This window comes from Enhydra lutris, unplaced genomic scaffold, assembly GCF_002288905.1.
Source record: "Enhydra lutris kenyoni isolate GAN:26980312 unplaced genomic scaffold, ASM228890v2 scaffoldscaffold29, whole genome shotgun sequence".
Classification (NCBI taxonomy): domain Eukaryota; kingdom Metazoa; phylum Chordata; class Mammalia; order Carnivora; family Mustelidae; genus Enhydra; species Enhydra lutris.
The window spans coordinates 22,564,684-22,582,620 of record NW_019154113.1 but is presented as its reverse complement, the minus strand read 5'-3'; the positions used below and the strand labels follow the sequence as shown (position 1 = coordinate 22,582,620).

Below are 17,937 nucleotides of genomic sequence, written 5' to 3'. Positions count from 1 at the left end.
ATTTGCCCGGTCCAGTGCCAGCAGCAACTGACGACTCCCAGAAGCTTCCCATGTGGGTAGTTTTAATTTTAAGCATTGCTTTTTGTTCAGGTGACGCATGAGCTCAGCTCTCCCCGCAGAAGTAGCAGGCGGGTCGCTAGCTCGCGCTGGGGAGGACGGCTGGAGCCCCTTTGCACCTGCAGGAGAGCCAGTACTTAGAACTCACCTCCGAGCTGACCTGCCTGGAACCGTGGCCGCTCCTGTGCCTGTCCCGGCACCAGGACACCTCACACTTGCCAGCTGATCTGGCGCTTAATAAAACCACTGCTGTCTACCTGACTGTGCGGCTGTGACTTGAGTATTAAACCGTTTAACAGAATCTCCAACAAGGACCTGGTTTTTCTTGTCTGTTGAGCAGGCGGGCCGGGTCGGAGTCGTGGGTGTTTCACCCATGGGACCATCGCGCCCCGGAGCCCGTGGGGCACAGGACGGCGCAGAGGGGTGCACACTCTAGAGGCTGGCGGCCTGCGCCAGCCCCACACCCCAAACACACGGAACCCCGCCAGGAGACGGGTGGTGAAAGGATACCCCTCAGCCCGTTCTGGAATTCTCTATTACAGCAGACCCAAGAGCCACGACCATTGGCGACGTCCAGCTGAGCGGAGGAAGCCATGGCCTGAACAGACCGAGACACACGTTAGAGTGTGGGGACCAGCCTGAGGCAGCACCCAGACGGGGGCCCTTGCTAAGGAAGCCCGCATGCTCGGGGCACGGTATGCGAAGCCCGTGGGTCCACAATGCCACGCGGGATGTAAGAGAGGACAGGAGTCGCTAACAAGAGTGACTTAGCGTCTGACATAAAGGACAAAGGTGCTAGGTGGGGAAAGGGGTGGGGGGGCATGGGGAGGGGGTCAGTGGTGGAGCCCAGGCTGGACCACGGGCTCATCTCTCACTGGCGCCACTGAGGCAGGACAACAGGCAGTGACTCGGTGCCCTGGGGACAGGGCAGGCCGGCCAGCACCCCCAGTTCAACCACAGCCGCAACCGAGGCAGTAGGGGCCTAGGGCTGCTACGGGCAGAGGGACATGTGCTGCAGGGTCCTGCGGCCGCCCCTCCACTCTGCTAAAGCTCTCCCCGAGAAGGGTGCGTCTCCAGGTAACAAAGTAACCGAACCCACAAACATTACTAACAAAAATTACGTCGCCCATTACGTAGTTCTTAAAGTCTTTATTCATGTCAGTAGTTCACGCTGAAGGAGGCGCCTGTCTACTCCCCACATCACTAAGAAATATGCCGTGTCCACTGGTTCTGACCTGAACTTTGCAGGAGACCTCTTCCATGCCCGTGTAGCTTTATAAGAATATCACCCTTACTAACATGTCGATAATCTATTCTGTTTCTATTACATTCTTCATAAGCCAAGGAAAACAGATTTTCTTTAAAAAGTTATGTTTTCTCTTATTAATTCTGTATCGTATTTACAGCTGAGGAAAAACCGTTTTAACCGAAATGTAAAATGATTAGCATGGCAAACGATACAGTCCACTCAGAATTTACAAAAAACATATACCAGATAGACACCGAATAAATAAAACAAGCACTTGGAGAAAGTCCTCGGAGAGCAGGCCTGGGGGCGTCACCAGCAGCCTCTGCACAGACTTTGTTCAGAAAAGGCAACATCTAAGCGGCCCATCAGGAAAGAAGCGGAGCAAACATGGGCACGACGGGCGGGACCTGCGTGGCCGGTGAGACTGACGGCCACAGACGCCGCTCGCGGGGCCTCAATCCAGATCTCGTACTCGACGACAGATCTCGTCCGTGAAGTCGGAGCACTTTGCGTTGCCTCCTAAATCTTTTGTTAAGCTCTGGGAGAAGAAAAGAATGAAGATAAAAGGCAGCCACGCACTAGAGCAAAGCCAGGCCGGCTTCCCGGAGCGCCCCGGGGGAGACGCGGGCCGAGCTGGTCCGGCCGTCCCCGCAGAGAGCAAGGCCCCCACCCGGGATGACGGGCCCCATTAGCGCACACGGAACACCTGGCGAGGCCAGGACACACTCGCAACAGGGGAGGAGGGAGGCTCTCCAGAACTGTGCCTCTGTCAGTACAGCAGACCCTAAAAAAACAGTTGATGGTGGACCTTTAAACGAAGCACAAATCCCTTGGGGAAGTTTCAAAGTTTAAAAAACAGAGTTGACCTATTTGGGGAAGCTGAGAAATGAACTGAAGGGACAGCGTGAATACCGCGGTGCCTGACTCATGAGCCAGAGACCGGGCGGCTCCCAGTCCTCGGAGACAGCCCGCCGGGCACTCCAGACTGCTGGCTCCCTGACTCTCCTCTGAGGAGGGATTCCCCCCTGCAGCCCAGTCGTCCACCAGCCTGTCCTCCCTTCGCTCACAAAGGGACCCCGAGACACTTAGTTCTCCCATCCTGCCGCGTCCCACCGCCTCCCGCACAGCTCCAAGGGCCACTGTGGAACCCTGCGGGGCTGGTACGGCCACTCGGAACAGAGCCTGTGCCTTCGAGACCCAGCCTCCTCCCTGCCCACGCGCAGAACCACCAGGCCGGGCTCCAGCCTGACTGCGCGCCAGCCTGGCCGCCCTGGAGCAGCGGTGGGACCTTGGACAAGGCAGGTTCCCTCACCGGGGGAGAGGGATGCTCCCATCCCAGACCTCCCAAAGGGGTGGAGCCAGACGGAGACGCCGTGTGTGGGGAACACACAGTCACACAGTCCTGATAGCCACGATGGCTGCTTTTACGAAAGCTGTCTTACTCTCACAACTCACATGGAGTGCTCCGTCTCCACACGCCCGATTTGCACAAACCGCTCGACCCCCCCGCCCCCACGGCCGGGACCTCCACTCCCCTGGCTGTGGAAGACCACGCAGACCTTATCAGGGGCATCACCCGGGTTTGCGGGGGAAGGGGCAGGGACCTGGCCCAGATCGTGCGCCCAAGGCAGGACAGCGAGGCCTCGCAGGCTCCGGGCCCCAAACCGTGGCTCCTCCCGCAGCACACGGGTGTCTCTGTGCCAGTGCTTCCCAGGCCTCCCTGGAGAAACCCGCAGCTCCTCTCCCCAGAGCACACACCGCGTGTGCTCGGGAGCCGATGCCTGCTTCCTCCGCCCGGACGCAGCGTGCACAAGAGGGCGACCCGTACCTTCCCGTCCTTAATCGTGGCAAAGCACGCGGCCTCCACTCTTGCCGCGTGGTCGAAAAGGCCCATGTGCCGCAGCATCATGACGGCGCTGAGCAGGAGGGCCGTGGGGTTGGCCATGTCCTTGCCCGCGATGTCCGGGGCGGTGCCATGAACCTACCAGCGAGAAATGCAAACACGGTCAGGGGGACAGCAACAGTCCCCTCCCAGTCACGTGGGGCTGCGCCCCATCACGTCCCTTATCATCAGCCACGGGGCCAGGACAGAACGCCTCAGAAAAATCAAGAGCCAGAATAATGGGTAGAGTGCAACAATGCAGACTGACGACCCTTTCCAACTTCCAACCCAGTGCTGTAACCGAGGAAGGACACATAGTAACAAGGACACAAAACAAAGAAGGGGGAGATGAATGAATGAACCAGGCTCAGACAAACAACCCAAGGAAAGCACTGTTTTCTTATGACTCCTGGGAAAACTCAACACTTGAACCGTATTTGTGCAGATAACCCGTCCCGGACCCTCGGGCCATTCCTAAGTGAACGCTGCTTTTCCCGTGTCACCCGGGTCCTTACCGACTCGAAGATCGCGACCCCGTTGGCTCCAATGTTGCCACTTGGTGTCACACCAAGACCTCCAATCAGTCCCGCACACAGGTCACTGGGGCAGAAAAACATTTCAAAGGTGTTCTGAAAAATTAAACACCTCGCCCAGACTTTGGATTTTATCTAATATTTTTTAAGGATTTTATTTATTTATTTGACAGAGAGAGAGAGAGCACAAGCAGGGGAGCAGAAGAGGCAGAGGGAGAAGCAGGCTTCCCACTGAGTAGGGAACCCGACGCGGGACTCGATCCCATGACCCTGAGATCATGACCTGAGCTGAAGGCAGACACTCAACCCACTGCGCCCCCCAGGTGCCCCAGACTCCATTCTCTGACAAAGGGAACCAGAGCTCCTTGGAGAAACAGCTGATCTGGGACCACAGGTAGAAAACCAGGATGGGCCGGAGGCAGCTGACTGTTCCAGAAAGCAGACGGCGGGCTGTGTCCAGAAGACACGACAGCTCAAAGGGACACGCACTGACTAATACAGATAATGGTTGTGACGGTTATACCCGTGAGTCAAACGGACAGAAGGACACAAGTAACTATGAGAGAAGGGAAGCGGACCGTCGCGGCAGAATGCCAACTAACAGACGTAGCGGTAACGGCCACCTCTGCGCATGTTGGGGAGGGGCCCACCAGGAGGGGGAAGGCAGGCTGAGCGCGAGAGGGAGAAGTGACGTTAGCAGGGGTGCGCTGGGGGGGCAGGGGACACACGAGTTCCTTGTCCATCTTGTTACTTTTCTGTAAGTCTGAAATGATGTCACAACAATTTTGTAAAAAGGACTGCCTCCTGGCTACACACACAGCAAACAACCAACCAACAAAACCTCTCAGACGGGGAAGAGGGGCGGATCATCAGAGCACAGCCCAGAGCCAATGTGGCAAATTAAACGAATCAGCCATCCAACACGTGATCACTGACGTCCCCACCAACGCGCCACGACACAACTCATCAGACACACGCGGTACTTTTTGTATTTGAATGAACTCCTTAAGCCGCATGCACTTCAGGGCACGCGCAAATGAACTACAGGCACGACGACGCAGAGCTGGGCTCACCTGAGGATGTCTCCGTACAGATTCGGCATAACGAGAACGTCGAACTGCGACGGGTCCTGGACCATCTGTGAGGGACGCACAGCGTGTTCAGCGACCAGCAGCTGGGCTGCTGTGCCCACGACAGTCACAGAAGGCAGGTGAGCAAGCACTTATACTTACATTCAGACACACTGTATCAAGGTACATCTCATTAAACTTAATATCTTTACAGTTTTCAGCAACTTCCCTGCATTTTTGCAGAAAAAGCCCATCTGACATTCGCCTGTATTTAATCAAATAAAAATGGTTGAAAGAAAGGCTTGCAGAAAGAAAAGTTTCAGGTCAGAGAGCAAAGTTAAGTTCAAGAAATGTTAGTACCAGAAGCCCAGACATCTGATTTCAATCATAGTAAAATTATTTTTTAGGCAGTTAATAAAAAGCAAACTGAAAATGCGGATTTTTCTGGAAGTACAAAAGAGCATAAAAATGTAAAATAGTCTGATCATAATAAAAACTATTATTTTAAATAGTTCTGTCCAGCAAAAATGAAGAAATATAAGAAAACATTAAGACTGACTCCTTTAAATGGTTGTACCACTGGACACACTCCAGCCCTCTCACCGGTCAGGGAACCGTGTCTGCGCCCGTCCAGAGCTGCCTTCAGCCGCCTGGGGCGAGCAGAGGGTGACCGCCGAGGACCCGTCAGACGGCGCTGGCTGGGCAGCCCCCGGCACACGGCTGTGAAGAGACGCTGCCCCAGCCCACTCGGGAAGGCACACGCGCCTGTTCTTCAACCTGCGTGGCCTCGGCTTCGCGGCCACACCAGCTGGGGATGCGGTCTCCAGTGTCTTGCTCCGATGATGCCCAGTCCCTCCTCCCCACAGTCTGCTCACAGACAGAGCTGCCCAGCCCACTGGCCGGGGAGAAGGAAGGGCTCCAGTCGCTGAGCCCCCGACGGCAAGCGGCCCCGGCCAGCAGGGACTCACATGATGTTGGCTTTGTGCACGGCTGTGACATTGCTCCGGTGGTTGTTGCGGGCGTACTCGAAGGCGAACTCCGCGATGCGCCTGCTGGCCTCCTCGGTAATGAGCTTGATGCTCTGCACAACCCCGTCCACGATCTGAGGGGGAGCGGGTCTGGCCTCACTGCGCGGCTGGCGCTGGGCGCCCCGCCACGGGGGACGCGCGGGGCTCACAGCAGCCCCGGCCCCGGGAGGCAGGTGTCACGGGGCCCACGGAACGGATGGGGACAACTGAGGTGCAGAGGCCACCTGCCCCAGAACACACCTGTGAGGGGAATCGGGACTCCCAGCAGACGCCCGCCCCAGGCTGGGGTCTGAGCCCCCAGCTCACAGGGGTCACGGTGAGCCGTCCCCACAAGCGGCTCCCGACACCCGGGAACCCGAGTGACAGTCCCAAGTGCACAGAAGGCGACGCGAATGAGAAAGTGCGTGAGACGAACGTACCACATGCTCGATGCCGCTGTACTCGCCTTCCGTGTTCTCCCGGATGGTGACGATGTTCACGTCAGTGTAAGGGGTCTTATAGCCCTCGATCGAGACACACGGACGGACGTTCGCATAAAGGTCGAACGTTTTCCGCAGCAATAAATTCATAGATGGGTGACCAGCTGCTATTGGGGTCTTTAAAGGTCCTGTGATAAAGAAGGACACCCAGATGACAACGGGGTACGTTCTGGGGCTGCCTTTTCTTCTTCTTTATGGACACAAGTACAGAACGTTGACTTGAAGTTCCAGTATTCCCTTGCTTCTCTTTCCCACTGGGGCGTAGTCAGGATGAGAAGTGCCGGGTGACACGTGCACCGGGCGTGCTTCCGGCGGGCACACCCAGGCCACCCGCTAACCCACCCAGACTGCTGTGCAGAAGGCCTGTCTCTGACTGTACCCCCTCCCTGACTCAAACAAAGGAGGAAGAGTTGCCTGGAAGCCTTCTGGAACATTACTGCACTCAAAAACACCACACACCTCCCGGGGGAGGACTGGGCATGGCCAATATCTGATCCTCCCCACCACCTACAAGGTGACAACATTCCCGCTGTCATTTAGGGGAAGGGGCGCCTGGGTGGCTCAGTGGGTTAAGCCTCTGCCTTCGGCTCAGGTCATGATCTCAGGGTCCTGGGATTGAGCCCCGCATCGGGCTCTCTGCTCAGCAGGGAGCCTGCTTCCCTCCCCCTGCTTGTGCTCTCTCTGTCAAAAAAATAAATATATTGAAAACTAAAAAAAATAAATAAATAAACTAAAAGTGAAGGGAAAACAACAAAAGCAAAACTAAGAAACCCGCAGAGCCCCGGCTCTGAGGGGCAGAGAGGGCATCTGGACTCACACGTGTCCGCACCCGCAGCCTGTGCTCCACGGGACCCAGGCATGCGCTTGTGTTTTCAATCATGACCTGAAGCACGTATTAATTAAAATAATAATAAAAACGTGGAAAGTGTGCAAAGGTAAATCTGGGTGAACCAAAACACACACTTCCGTTTGACACTGGCCAGCAAGCCTGTACTGTTCTCTGTTTCTGGGGAAAACACGCCCAGGTGAGAAACCACCTCGCCGTGACCAGGCGGCTTCGTGCGGGCCGGCGGGAGGGCAGGAAGGCGACCCTCCGCGCTGCGCACCCACAACCACATGCGTACGTCAGCCGCACGCCGGTACAGACTCGCCGGAGAAAGCAGAGGCTGCCCCGCAGGGACGGTCGCACGACAGCGCAGTCAGCCCTCGCTCCGACGGCGCAGCCCTGCGAGAGCACGTGGCGCAGAGACGTGCCCGAGCCCGCACGGCCACTACCTTTCAAGCCCATCTTGTTCTTATCCATGGACTCTTTGGCTTCGGGAGGGATCATCCACTTTCCTCCGGGTCCTTGGATGGCCGTGACATTCCGCTCCTCCCACTGAATGGGCGCCTAGATGCGGCGACACAGAGCACAGTGAGCTGCAGGCCTCGGGGGTGACCGGCACCCACTCCGAGGACCCGTCTTCCACGTCAGGGGGACTGGTGAAAACGCACAATAAAGGTCCAGAAAGTTCCTGGCACGCGAGAAGAGATGTCATTCCCTACTGTGACCGGAGGGCCTCTGCGCGCCAACCCGTCCAGTCCGCACCAAGCTGCCACCTGCCCCCTTATTTTTCTCGCAACTCCTACCGCGGCTAGAGTCAGAGCATCGCGGCGAGAGGAGATACACGGCCGCCTACGACACGGGCGTGAAGTAGAAATCATCCGATCATCAAAGACCACACAGTAGAAAACCATGCGTAAGAAGTGTCCAGAAGAGGCCAGTGTATGGACAGAAAGTAGCCAAGTGGTGACCTGGGGCCGGCGGAGGGAAGGGCGGGCTGGGAGGGCTGGGGGACGGGCAGCGAGTGCTAAGGAGGGTTAAGATTTCTGTTTGGGGGGTGAGAACAGTCTAAAACTAGACCGTAGTGCCGGCTGCACAGCTCAGAGCATGGACTGAATACCACGGACTTGGACCTCGCGTTGCAAACCAGCGAGCGTGTGGCATGTCGGCTGTACCGTGTACAGCTGTGGGGAACCCCCAGATATGGTCCATAATGCACACAGGCGCCCGCCAGGGTCCCCTCCTTCCCCAGATGCACCCCAGCAGCCGGCATAGGAGACGCCCCTGGTGTGGGGGGGTCCTTCTCCACAGGGCGCTCAGCGGGGGAGCAGCCCCCCGGCTCTCCGCACCACCTGCCCCTCCGCGGGGCTGTTGCTCACGGAGACGCGCTCCGAAGTGACCCCTGCGCGGAAGGCTGGGCCGCCACGATAATCGTTCCCACGCTTCAGGGTGACCCCACAGCAGGAATGTGGTTTCATCTTTCAAAATCTCCTAGGCGGTTTTTTGAAACAGCAGCTCTGGTCGGGTTGGCAGGAAGGCAGGGACAAGGCAGACGGGGGACTGGCAGGGCTGAGCCCACGGCCCAGCGGCACGACTTGTGTGACTGCGCACGACGAAGCCAGCCCATGCTCCTATCCCCGCGGCCGCAGCGAGCCACTCTGAGCCAGGGTCTCGGCGACGGGCGACACCGCCCCACCTCCCACAAGTTATCCCAAGAGCTCACACACTCCAACTGCCCAAGGAAAGTTCTCTAGAAATGACCACCGCAGGCATTTTCCCGGCACTTACTTTGGCGGCATCAAAAATCTTCATCACGGCAGCTGAGATCTCGGGGCCAATGCCGTCGCCTGGAATTAGAGTGACTGTCTGAACCTGAGCGTGAGAATCACCAAAGAGGACAGTCAGGGTTAACGCTGGAAGGTCCGGAAAGAACATTACTCACAGAGAAATCCAGCTCCCGGGGGGCTGCTCGGGAAGACCGGAAGGCCTTCAGGAAGAGAGACGTCCCTCAAGAGAAGAGACTCTACTCTCCACCTGAGTTCCGAGGCCTTCGTAAGGCTTACGTGATGCTCTTCAGATAACACAAAATCAACTACTAAGCACACTTCCCAATTGATATTTTTTTCAGACAAGCTACAAAGAGGCCAATTAATTCACGTCTGGGCAACCGAGGAGAACAGAGTTCCCACCATGCTCCGTCACTGGAATTCGGAGGGCTTCCCATGAAGGCAACTGCTCCCTCGCCACGGGGACTCTGGGGAGGTCTGTCCTCCCCCAGCTGCTCAGGCTTAAAAACACTTTCAAACACGTTCCCAGAGGACTGCTGCGGTCTGTTCTAGAACTCAGAGAACATCGGACTTCCAATCACAAGGGGGTCCCCACTTTCCTGAGTCCCTCTGTAACACCAGCACCTCAGTGACAAGTGTCACCTAGGGAGCCTGGCGGAGTTTCTGTGGGGCCTACAAGAGCAGCAAGTATGGTCACACCTGAGAGTCTGAGTTAGCCACAGAATGACAACGGTGTTTATAACGCAACACCAGAGCTTTAGGACAAAGACTCAAACAATCAAGCCGGCATTTCAAACGTAGAAATAAAAATGTATAAAGGGACGTGACGACGGGACCTCAGTGAGGTAAGACCATATTCACACAGCCTCTCCCCATTCGGAGACAACAGGTCTCACGGGAACTTGCTCTCAGCGGGAACTCTGGCCCAGACTGCGGTCCCTGGTCTTTTCCTGAGTAGCTGCCTGCGCTACACTGTTCTAGATCACAGACTCAAGGGTCACCGGTCGTTTGCCTTCCGCTGATACTCACTGAGCAGGTGGACTATTTCTGAATTTCTCTGTTATTACCGAAGACATCTTTTAAAAATTTAGTTCCTCTTCTTATTTCTTTCAAATATAACCCCGTCCCACCAGGCAAATATCTTTACGAAACGGACAGCTTAAATCACAGCAGAGAGCGCAGTTCGTCCGGTCAGCTCTGAGCGCCTCCGAAACGCTAGCGCGGCCAGCCTGACGCCTGAAATGCAAGCGTCGTTCTGCGTCTTTTGCATAAGCAGGAGCCCAAAGAACCCCTTGGCTTCTTCTTCCTGTTCTCCCACCACGTAAAACAAACGTCATCAGGCCACCAGAAGAATCCACTTTTCTTCCACAGTACAGAAAGTCAATGGAAGAAAAGAGGTTCGAAAGTCTTACACACCCCTCCCAGAGTAAGACGTTGTATGGGAGCAGAGAATTATGGAATCCAATCTGATTCTGTAAGAAGGGGGTAAACAAAACCCACAGGAAGTCGCTGACCCACAGTCTTAGAATGCTCTAACAGTGTGGTATTGGCTCTTGAAGCACAGGCTGGGGGTTCTAAAAGCAGCAGATTTAATGAGAAATGGGAGATCCACTAACATGTCTACAAAGACGGTGAGAGGCTCAGGCAAGTCGGGGGCCCTCCTAACAGCGGTCCCTCTACGGTTTTTAGGGAAGCTCACAAAATAAAAATGCAAAGCAGGCTTTGAAGCTTCTCAACAATTTTCTCTCAACTTGTACTAGTTTCAAAAAAAACCGTCTTACCAAAGTGAGATTGCGAAGGGAGGCGACAGGCTCAAGGGTGATTCTATTTTTAACCAGGCTCCTTTAAGACATCAATGTGACAGGCTTAACAGAGCCAGCTGTGAGGGAATTCTTAAAAGTGCAAGTGATCCGACGAATTTATGCATGTCAGCCAAGAATCTAACTATCCAGTCTAAGTGGGACACGGTTTTCCCGAATTTTAAGTAAATGGCAACAAAAAAACTGTATCATAAATGTGTTAGAGCATCCTTCTTGAGAAACTTCTAAAAGGAAAAAATAAAAGATGTAATCATACTCACACCACCAGCAAGACCTCTGGTCACCTGTTTTTGGTTGCGGAGCGTCCCCAGCAGCAGAGAGACCTACATCAATACCAACAAAGAAATGTCACGCACAGAAGTAAACCACGTACAGTGAGGAGTAGAGATGAGGCTGTTTCTGATGGCTGAGGACGCGGCAAGTCTGCACACGTAATTCAGGAACTTCTATGTTAGCTCGATGTGACGAGCTATCTCAGATTTGAAAACCTCAGTTTTTGGCTTACCTTTGCCTTGAAAATTTCAGTACTATGTACTTTTACATTTCACTTGATGAATTTAAGTTGCCAAAAAATGCTGAGGGTCAAATGAAACTATCCCTTTGAACTCAAACACAGAAATTTTCTCAGATGATCTGGAAGGTTTTAGGTCAACATTCTTGACTACCGGGTCATTTTGGGGGGGGGGACACATATTCAAAGAAAACTATCACAAATTTTAAGCTGGAAGCATCCTTAAAAATTCCAGAGCCCCACTCACTCATTACACAGGTGGAGGCATCGCTATCTCAAGGGTCAGGATTTGCCTACAGCTGCAGAGACCAGACTGCAAGTCTCCCAACTCCCAGTCCAGTGCTCCTTCGGTGGAAGGAACTACTGACGGAACCAGTGGAAGTGCCTGTTCTTCTCCCATGAGTATTTAGTAATTACACTTTATAAAAACAAAATATAATAAAGTTTATTTAATACCATTTGACACCTATGTCATACAGAATGAAGATTTTACTTAGTTTTCTAGTAATACAAATAATGTGATCGTTATTATTAATTGTCAGGAAAGAGGATACAGAAAAAAGCAAAGTGGCCCCCTAACCCCACTAGCCCAAGATGTTACCACTGGTATATTGGTTTCTACTCAATGCTACCAGACACTAGAAACACATTTTAAAAGGTTACTTTGAACTTTAATAACTGAAGTCATTGGAAACTGGTACAAAGTCCTATTAAGAAACTGGGTCCAGGGGCACCTGGGTGGCTCAGTGGGTTAAAGCCTCTGCCTTCGGCTCAGGTCAAGATCCCAGGGTCCTGGGATCGAGTCCCACATCGGGCTCCCTGCTCAGCAGAGAGCCTGCTACTCCCCCTCCCACTCTCCCTGCTTGTGTTCCCTCTCTCGCTGTGTCTGTCAAATAAATAAATTAAAAAAAAAAAAGAAAGAAAGAAAGAAAGAAACTGGGTCCATAGACCACAGGTACTAAAATTCATTACATGTTATAAAGGTAACTTTTTTTCACGCTAGATACATAAGCCATTTGTTACACCCTGGCTTGGTCTACCCTCCTGGGGATGGTTCTCATAAGGCCCAACCCTTTGCAGTCACCCTGGCATCCACTAACGAGACACCGAGCAAGAGCCCAGCAGGTAGGAAGAACTAGTGTTCTCTAACCTGGCGTGTACAGTCATCCCTCTGGACCCAAAAGAACACTCTGTGCCAAAACTGGTGGCAAAAATCTTAATCCCAGAACATGATTCATCCACGGACAGACGGGCCCCTGGAAGAGAGGCTGTGTAACAGCATTAGGTGACAGGAACACGATAAAATGTGACGAGCGCATCTGCCCAGCCCAGCCCAGCGAGAAAGAGGGGGAAGACAGTCATACAAAACAGGCCCATGTTCTGTGACAAAAGACCTAACCAACCCGTGATTTAAAATGTCAATCTACAAGCACAAAGATTTTTAGGTCTTCATTGTCGGACCTCCAGTGCCGACAACAGCATGGGGCTCACAGTAGGTGCTCAATGAATGCATTCTGGAGAGACACAGGCCAGCCTCGACCATCTCTTTTATTTGACAAGTCCCCACCCCAGCAAACATCTTAATACTTGGGACGATTTTCTCTCAGGTGGTCCACGTTTGTCATCTCTCCCATGTGATCTTGGAATAAGGCAGTATACACCTAAGTCACTAAAATGACCCAGAACTGTAAGTAAAATGAGATTTTTTTTTTAAGGCAGAGACTGTCTTGTACTTCACACTGCATCTGTACACACATTACGTTATGCTACCGCTGTAAAACCTGGAGAGGCAGGAATCAGTGGCCCGTTTCAGGTAAGGAGACTAGGGCCAGGCTCACAGCGCGTGAACTGGGCTGACTTCAGGTGCTGGGCCGTCTCAATCCACGGCTCCTTGTTCCCTTTACAGCTTCACAATCCAACTTAAAAATATACAAACACAGTGTTGGATGTATGGCTGGTACTCACTCACTACATGTTTGCTGCTGGGGAACCTGCTCGTTGTAATTATGGCATTTCAGAACCAGAAAAGTCTTTAGAAACCTAATATTTTCTCTAAATAAAGCTTTTTTTAGAAAAGAAGATTAAGCTGCAGACCACTTTTTCAGATTAAACCCTGCAGGTACCCCCAAGAGAGGAACCGCTCTGCTGGAAGCATGAGCCCAGCATCCCCAGCATCCTGGGGTACGGGGCTCTGCAGCACCTTCTCGCTTCAACCCCTAAACGGAGAAACGGGCCCCACAGAGGTCCAATGCTGGCCAAGGGCCACACGGGCGACCACATCAGGGGAGAACCTCATCGGATCCCACAGCCCAGCAGCTTCTGAGCCCCCGCGGTGTGGTTTTTCCTTGCAGTCAGCGCGGCAGGCAAAGCAGGCTGACCGGCACATCATCACCGGCAGCCGCCTGAGCCCACCTCCCAAGCGCAAGGCACCCACCGAAGATGAGGCAGTAAGTGGAGGCGACCTCCGTGACGAAAGGTTTGATTTCTGCTGAGACCGTGACCAGAAATCACTTCACCTTCAGGAGCAAATGGGGCAGAACAGTGACCGTCACGCACGAAGCCGGCGGAGAGGCTGGCAAAGCAGACCCCGCTCCCTGAGGCCCAGGAACGCCGCCGGCGGGGGAGTGCAAGATGGACGCGGAATGCTGGGGAAGCTTCGGGGCTGCGCCTTCTGGTGAACTCCTGCCCTCCCAGGACCGCGACCAACGCTCAAACAACCCCCTACAGACGGCCGCGTGAGCCCAGAGATGTAAAGCAGCCGCTCAAGGTCACACAGCCACAAGCAGGGCTGCCCCAGATGCAAACCTAGGTCGGACGGGGGTGCAGACTTCCAGAGAAGAGCTCTGGTCCCTAAATCACAGTGACCTGGGATGCTCTTTAAGCTCAAAGCAAAGGAGAAAAATAGCACTAAGTTTTACCAAAAAAAAAGGGTATTTCTTGCGGCAGATTTCCAGGGGCCATGCTTGAAGCGCAACAGGAGACCCAGGGCCTACTCTTCCCAGTGCCTGTCACGTGGGTGACCTTGGCCACGAGTAGGGAGAATGGGACCGACAACTAGGAAGCGGGACGCCCGGGGCCGCCCCCAGTTCCGACCCCGACTCCCCGCATGACCTTGAGCGGCGGCGTCTGCAGAAACTAGCCCAGGAACCGCGGGGGGCCCTGACGCCCCTTCCGGGTTCGGCCCCCGCCCCGAGCTGTCAAGGGCAGCGACAAGTCTCCTCGAGGTCGCGGGGCTCTCCGCAGGGACAGGGCGGGGGCCCAGGGTAGGATGTCCCGGGGCCGGGGGTGGGGGGGGGGAGGGCCGCGCCGTTTGTGTGGCGGACCCGGGTGTCCCGGCGACCGGCGCGGCCTGCGCCCGGGACACCATCCCCCCGCCAGCCCCGCCGGCCGCGCTCGGACCCCCGCGCCACCCGGGCCACCCCCACCCCGGCCGCCGCGCGGCGCTCGCGGGCATACGCTGGCCCGGCCGTGACCTTGGCCCGCCTCCGGCACGCCTGTCCGGGAGCACGGCCGCCCGCACCGTCCGCGCCCGTCGAGGCCCGCGCACAGCGCCGCCGCCGCTCTGCCCGCGCAGCCCGCGCGCCGCTCACCCGCCCGCCGGGCTCTCACCTTGGAGATCCACGCGGGGCCCGCCATCGCGTCCCTCCTGGCGCCGCGACAACAGCAGCGGCAGCACTGCGCAGTCGCGCAGTCCGGGCTGGAGCCACGCCCCCTGCGGGGGCCACGCCCCCACTCAGGCCCCTCCCCTGAGTCTCGGTCCCGCCCCTGTCTGGTCCGGCCCTGGACGGGCGCCATCTCTGTTGACCAATCGTCTGCCTCCCCTCGCAGTAACGTAGAAAGACGCGACCCGGAAGCATCGGGAAGGCCCGCCCCCTCCTCCCGGGGGCGGCCGCTGCGCGGGGCCAGGCGAGACGCGGCTGCTCACCGCAGTTTGCAACTTCGTGCGGGTACTGGGGACGGCTCGCACCGTCACAGACGCTTCTTGTTGTGTGACAGCGTCACCGACGAGTGGTTGCGGGAGTCCGGCGGCCTGCCGTGAGCGCTGGGTCCCGTCCGGCGCGGGCCCGCGGACCCCGGCGTCGGGCGTCACGGCCGCGCGGGTGAGGCTGCAGGCGGTGCGGGGACGCGCTGGGGCACCTAGTCCCGGAGCAGGGGGCTGGCCAGGGAGGCCTCCTCCCGGGGGACGGGGCTGGCCGGGGAGCCTCGTCCCGGGGACCCGGGGCGCCGCGGCGACTCACACTAGGGCCGCCCCCGCCCGCCCTGCAAGGTGGTGCTTAGGTGAGAGACGACGCCCAGGGCCTCCGTGAGATAAAACAGTCAACCACAGCTACGCCTGCGGCCTGGGCAGGGTCGGGGGACCTCGCCAGCCTCCCCCTGGCTCTGGCGGTCTTGGGGCCTGGCGATCCGGCCCTGAAGGGTCCGCGGACTCTCTCCCTCCGTCGCCTCCAGGCCTGCCCTGCCCCGGCCAGCCCTCCTCCCCTCTCGCTGGACCAGCCTGGCTTGCCAGCTCCCGGCTCTCCCTCGCTCGCCTCTCACAGTGTCTATTTTCAGCCGAACTCCCGCCCCTCCTTCCCGCCGCACAGTCCCGGAGTGCCCGCCAAGCAGGCCTGCTGGCCAGCCCCCAGATGCTACCCGTGCTTGACTGGTCCCACGCTCGTGCCGTTGCCGCTGCCTGGAGGCCCTTTCGTCCCCTTCCCACCTGTTGAGACAGCTGGGACGTTGGTTCCTTGGGGAAACCCCCACCACCTGCCCACCTGTCCCTCTCCCTACTCAGAGCTCCCTAGCCCTGGATTCCCACCGCCCCTGGGGAGCCTTATCCCTTTCTTTTCTGCTGTGTATCTTTGAGAAGATCTCCCTCCAGCAGTCTTTGCTTTGGGAACAGAATCAGCACGTTTTCTCCTCAGTGACTATAAAAGACCAAGTGACTTGCTCCAGTCTCTGTTGAATCCCCACAACAGCCCCGCAAGGAAACTGAGGTACAGCGGGCTGCAGTGATGCCGTGTTACACTGGGAAACATAATTCCTGAGGGGTCATCAGTTCAACACGGCCTCCCAAGAAGAGTCTGGTCAGGTGCACTGTGAGAACAAGAAATGAGCCCCCCCCCCCCCGGAGCCGAGTCTCCTGAGGGAGACACCCAGACACTGAGACAGGGACAGGTGCTTGAAGGGTTTTGAACAGGGTGGGGTTGGTTGGGGAAGATCCCACTGTGAAGATGGAACTTAAAGTGGTCCTTGCAGAGCTGAGATGTCAGCAGCCTGAGATGGGGCCAGGAGAAGGGACCGGTGCCAGCAAAGACTTGGAGGCAGGAAAGCATCAAATTCTCAGAAGCTCGGGTGCTTGGACTGAAATGGACCTTGGAGGTTTCCCAGCCAATTCCCACAATAAGGTGCTCCCTGCCTCCTGAGCAGCTGGAGGGACATCGAGGAGACAACCACTGCCTCAGCCCCAGCTGGGAGCCGCTCTCTGGACCAGGCCACAGGATCCAGAACCCCTCAGCCATTCTGGAGCACCTCCAACATGCACGTCACTCTCCTCTGGACAAGCCCCTGTGTCCTGTCCTTACACTTTGTAGCATCCGGACGTGCCATCAGCAGTGTCTATTTGCCCCTCAAGAGAAGGATCTAGAAGGTGTGCCCTTGGGATTACAGTGCCACCCAATCCAAAACAATGTTTTTAATCGAGACAGCAACCTTTAATAAATCAGCAAAATATGTTCTATTTATTCACATACCAAGGGCTTTTTTTTACTTTTTATAAAGGGAGCACAAATTTATTTCAATAGGGTTTCCTAAACATTAGAACTTTATTAAATAAATGGGCAAGGGACCCATGTGAATGATCAGTTCACAGCCAAAAAAACAAAGTCCTTAAAATATTTAATGTAGGGGCTCCTGGGGACTCCAGTCAGTTAAACGTCCAGCTCTTTTTTTTTTAATTTTATTTATTTATTTGATAGATCGCAAGTGGGCAGAGAGGCAGGCAGAGAGAGAGGGAGAAGCAGTCTCCCTGCTGAGCAGAGAGCCCAATGTGGGGCTCGATCCCAGGACCCTGAGATCATGACCTGAGCCGAAAGCAGCGGCTCAACCCACTGAGCCACCCAGGCGCCCCAAACATCCAACTCTTGATCTCAGTTCAGGTCTTGATATCAGGGTGGTAAGCTCAGGCCTGCATTGGGCTCCACTCTGGGCAGGGGGCCTGCTTAAGAAAACAAAATAAAATGTCCACCCTTAGCCATAATCGAATACATGCAAAAATTTAAAAGTTAGAAACCTTTTTACCCCCTTTATTAGGAAGTATGAACATGCTAATACCCTCCACGATGTAATGGATGGTGGTTCCAGCTGGCTGCCTCCCACTGATACCTCCGCCACGCCCTTTCTGGAAAACATTGTAGCCACTGTGTCTCCAGCTTCTGTGTTCTTACCCTCATCTCCTGCATAGATCCATTCCTGAGAATCCCTCGAGAAAACCCACAAAGACAAATCCATCAGCACAAAGACACTCATTATAGGATTGTCTGTAATTTTATTAATTGAAAGAAAAGCAGTCTAGATGATTAACAGGAAGTGGTCATGTAATTACAGCAAAGGAATTGAATGGGACACCACACAGCCCTCAAAAGTGATTGTTATGGAAACTTTTTTGGTATCTTGGTAATTATTTATGGTCAGAAAAAAATGTATCAGAATTTAACATT

General features: G+C 55.3%; 1 protein-coding gene across 1 annotated transcript; it reads right to left on the bottom strand.

Annotated features, from left to right (window-relative positions):
* Positions 1-1,186: 1,186 nt before the first annotated feature.
* Positions 1,187-14,928, bottom strand: LOC111152585 (isocitrate dehydrogenase 3 (NAD(+)) alpha). The gene is made up of 11 exons (XM_022511083.1): positions 14,849-14,928; positions 10,989-11,051; positions 8,910-8,993; positions 7,574-7,688; positions 6,239-6,426; positions 5,760-5,893; positions 4,954-5,056; positions 4,795-4,859; positions 3,704-3,788; positions 3,135-3,287; positions 1,187-1,844 (listed from the first exon to the last, which is right to left on the bottom strand). The coding sequence occupies exons 1-11, from the start codon at positions 14,873-14,875 to the stop codon at positions 1,761-1,763; spliced, it is 1,101 nt and encodes a 366-aa protein (XP_022366791.1). The 5' UTR covers positions 14,876-14,928; the 3' UTR covers positions 1,187-1,760.
* Between the last annotated feature and the right edge of the window lie 3,009 nt (positions 14,929-17,937).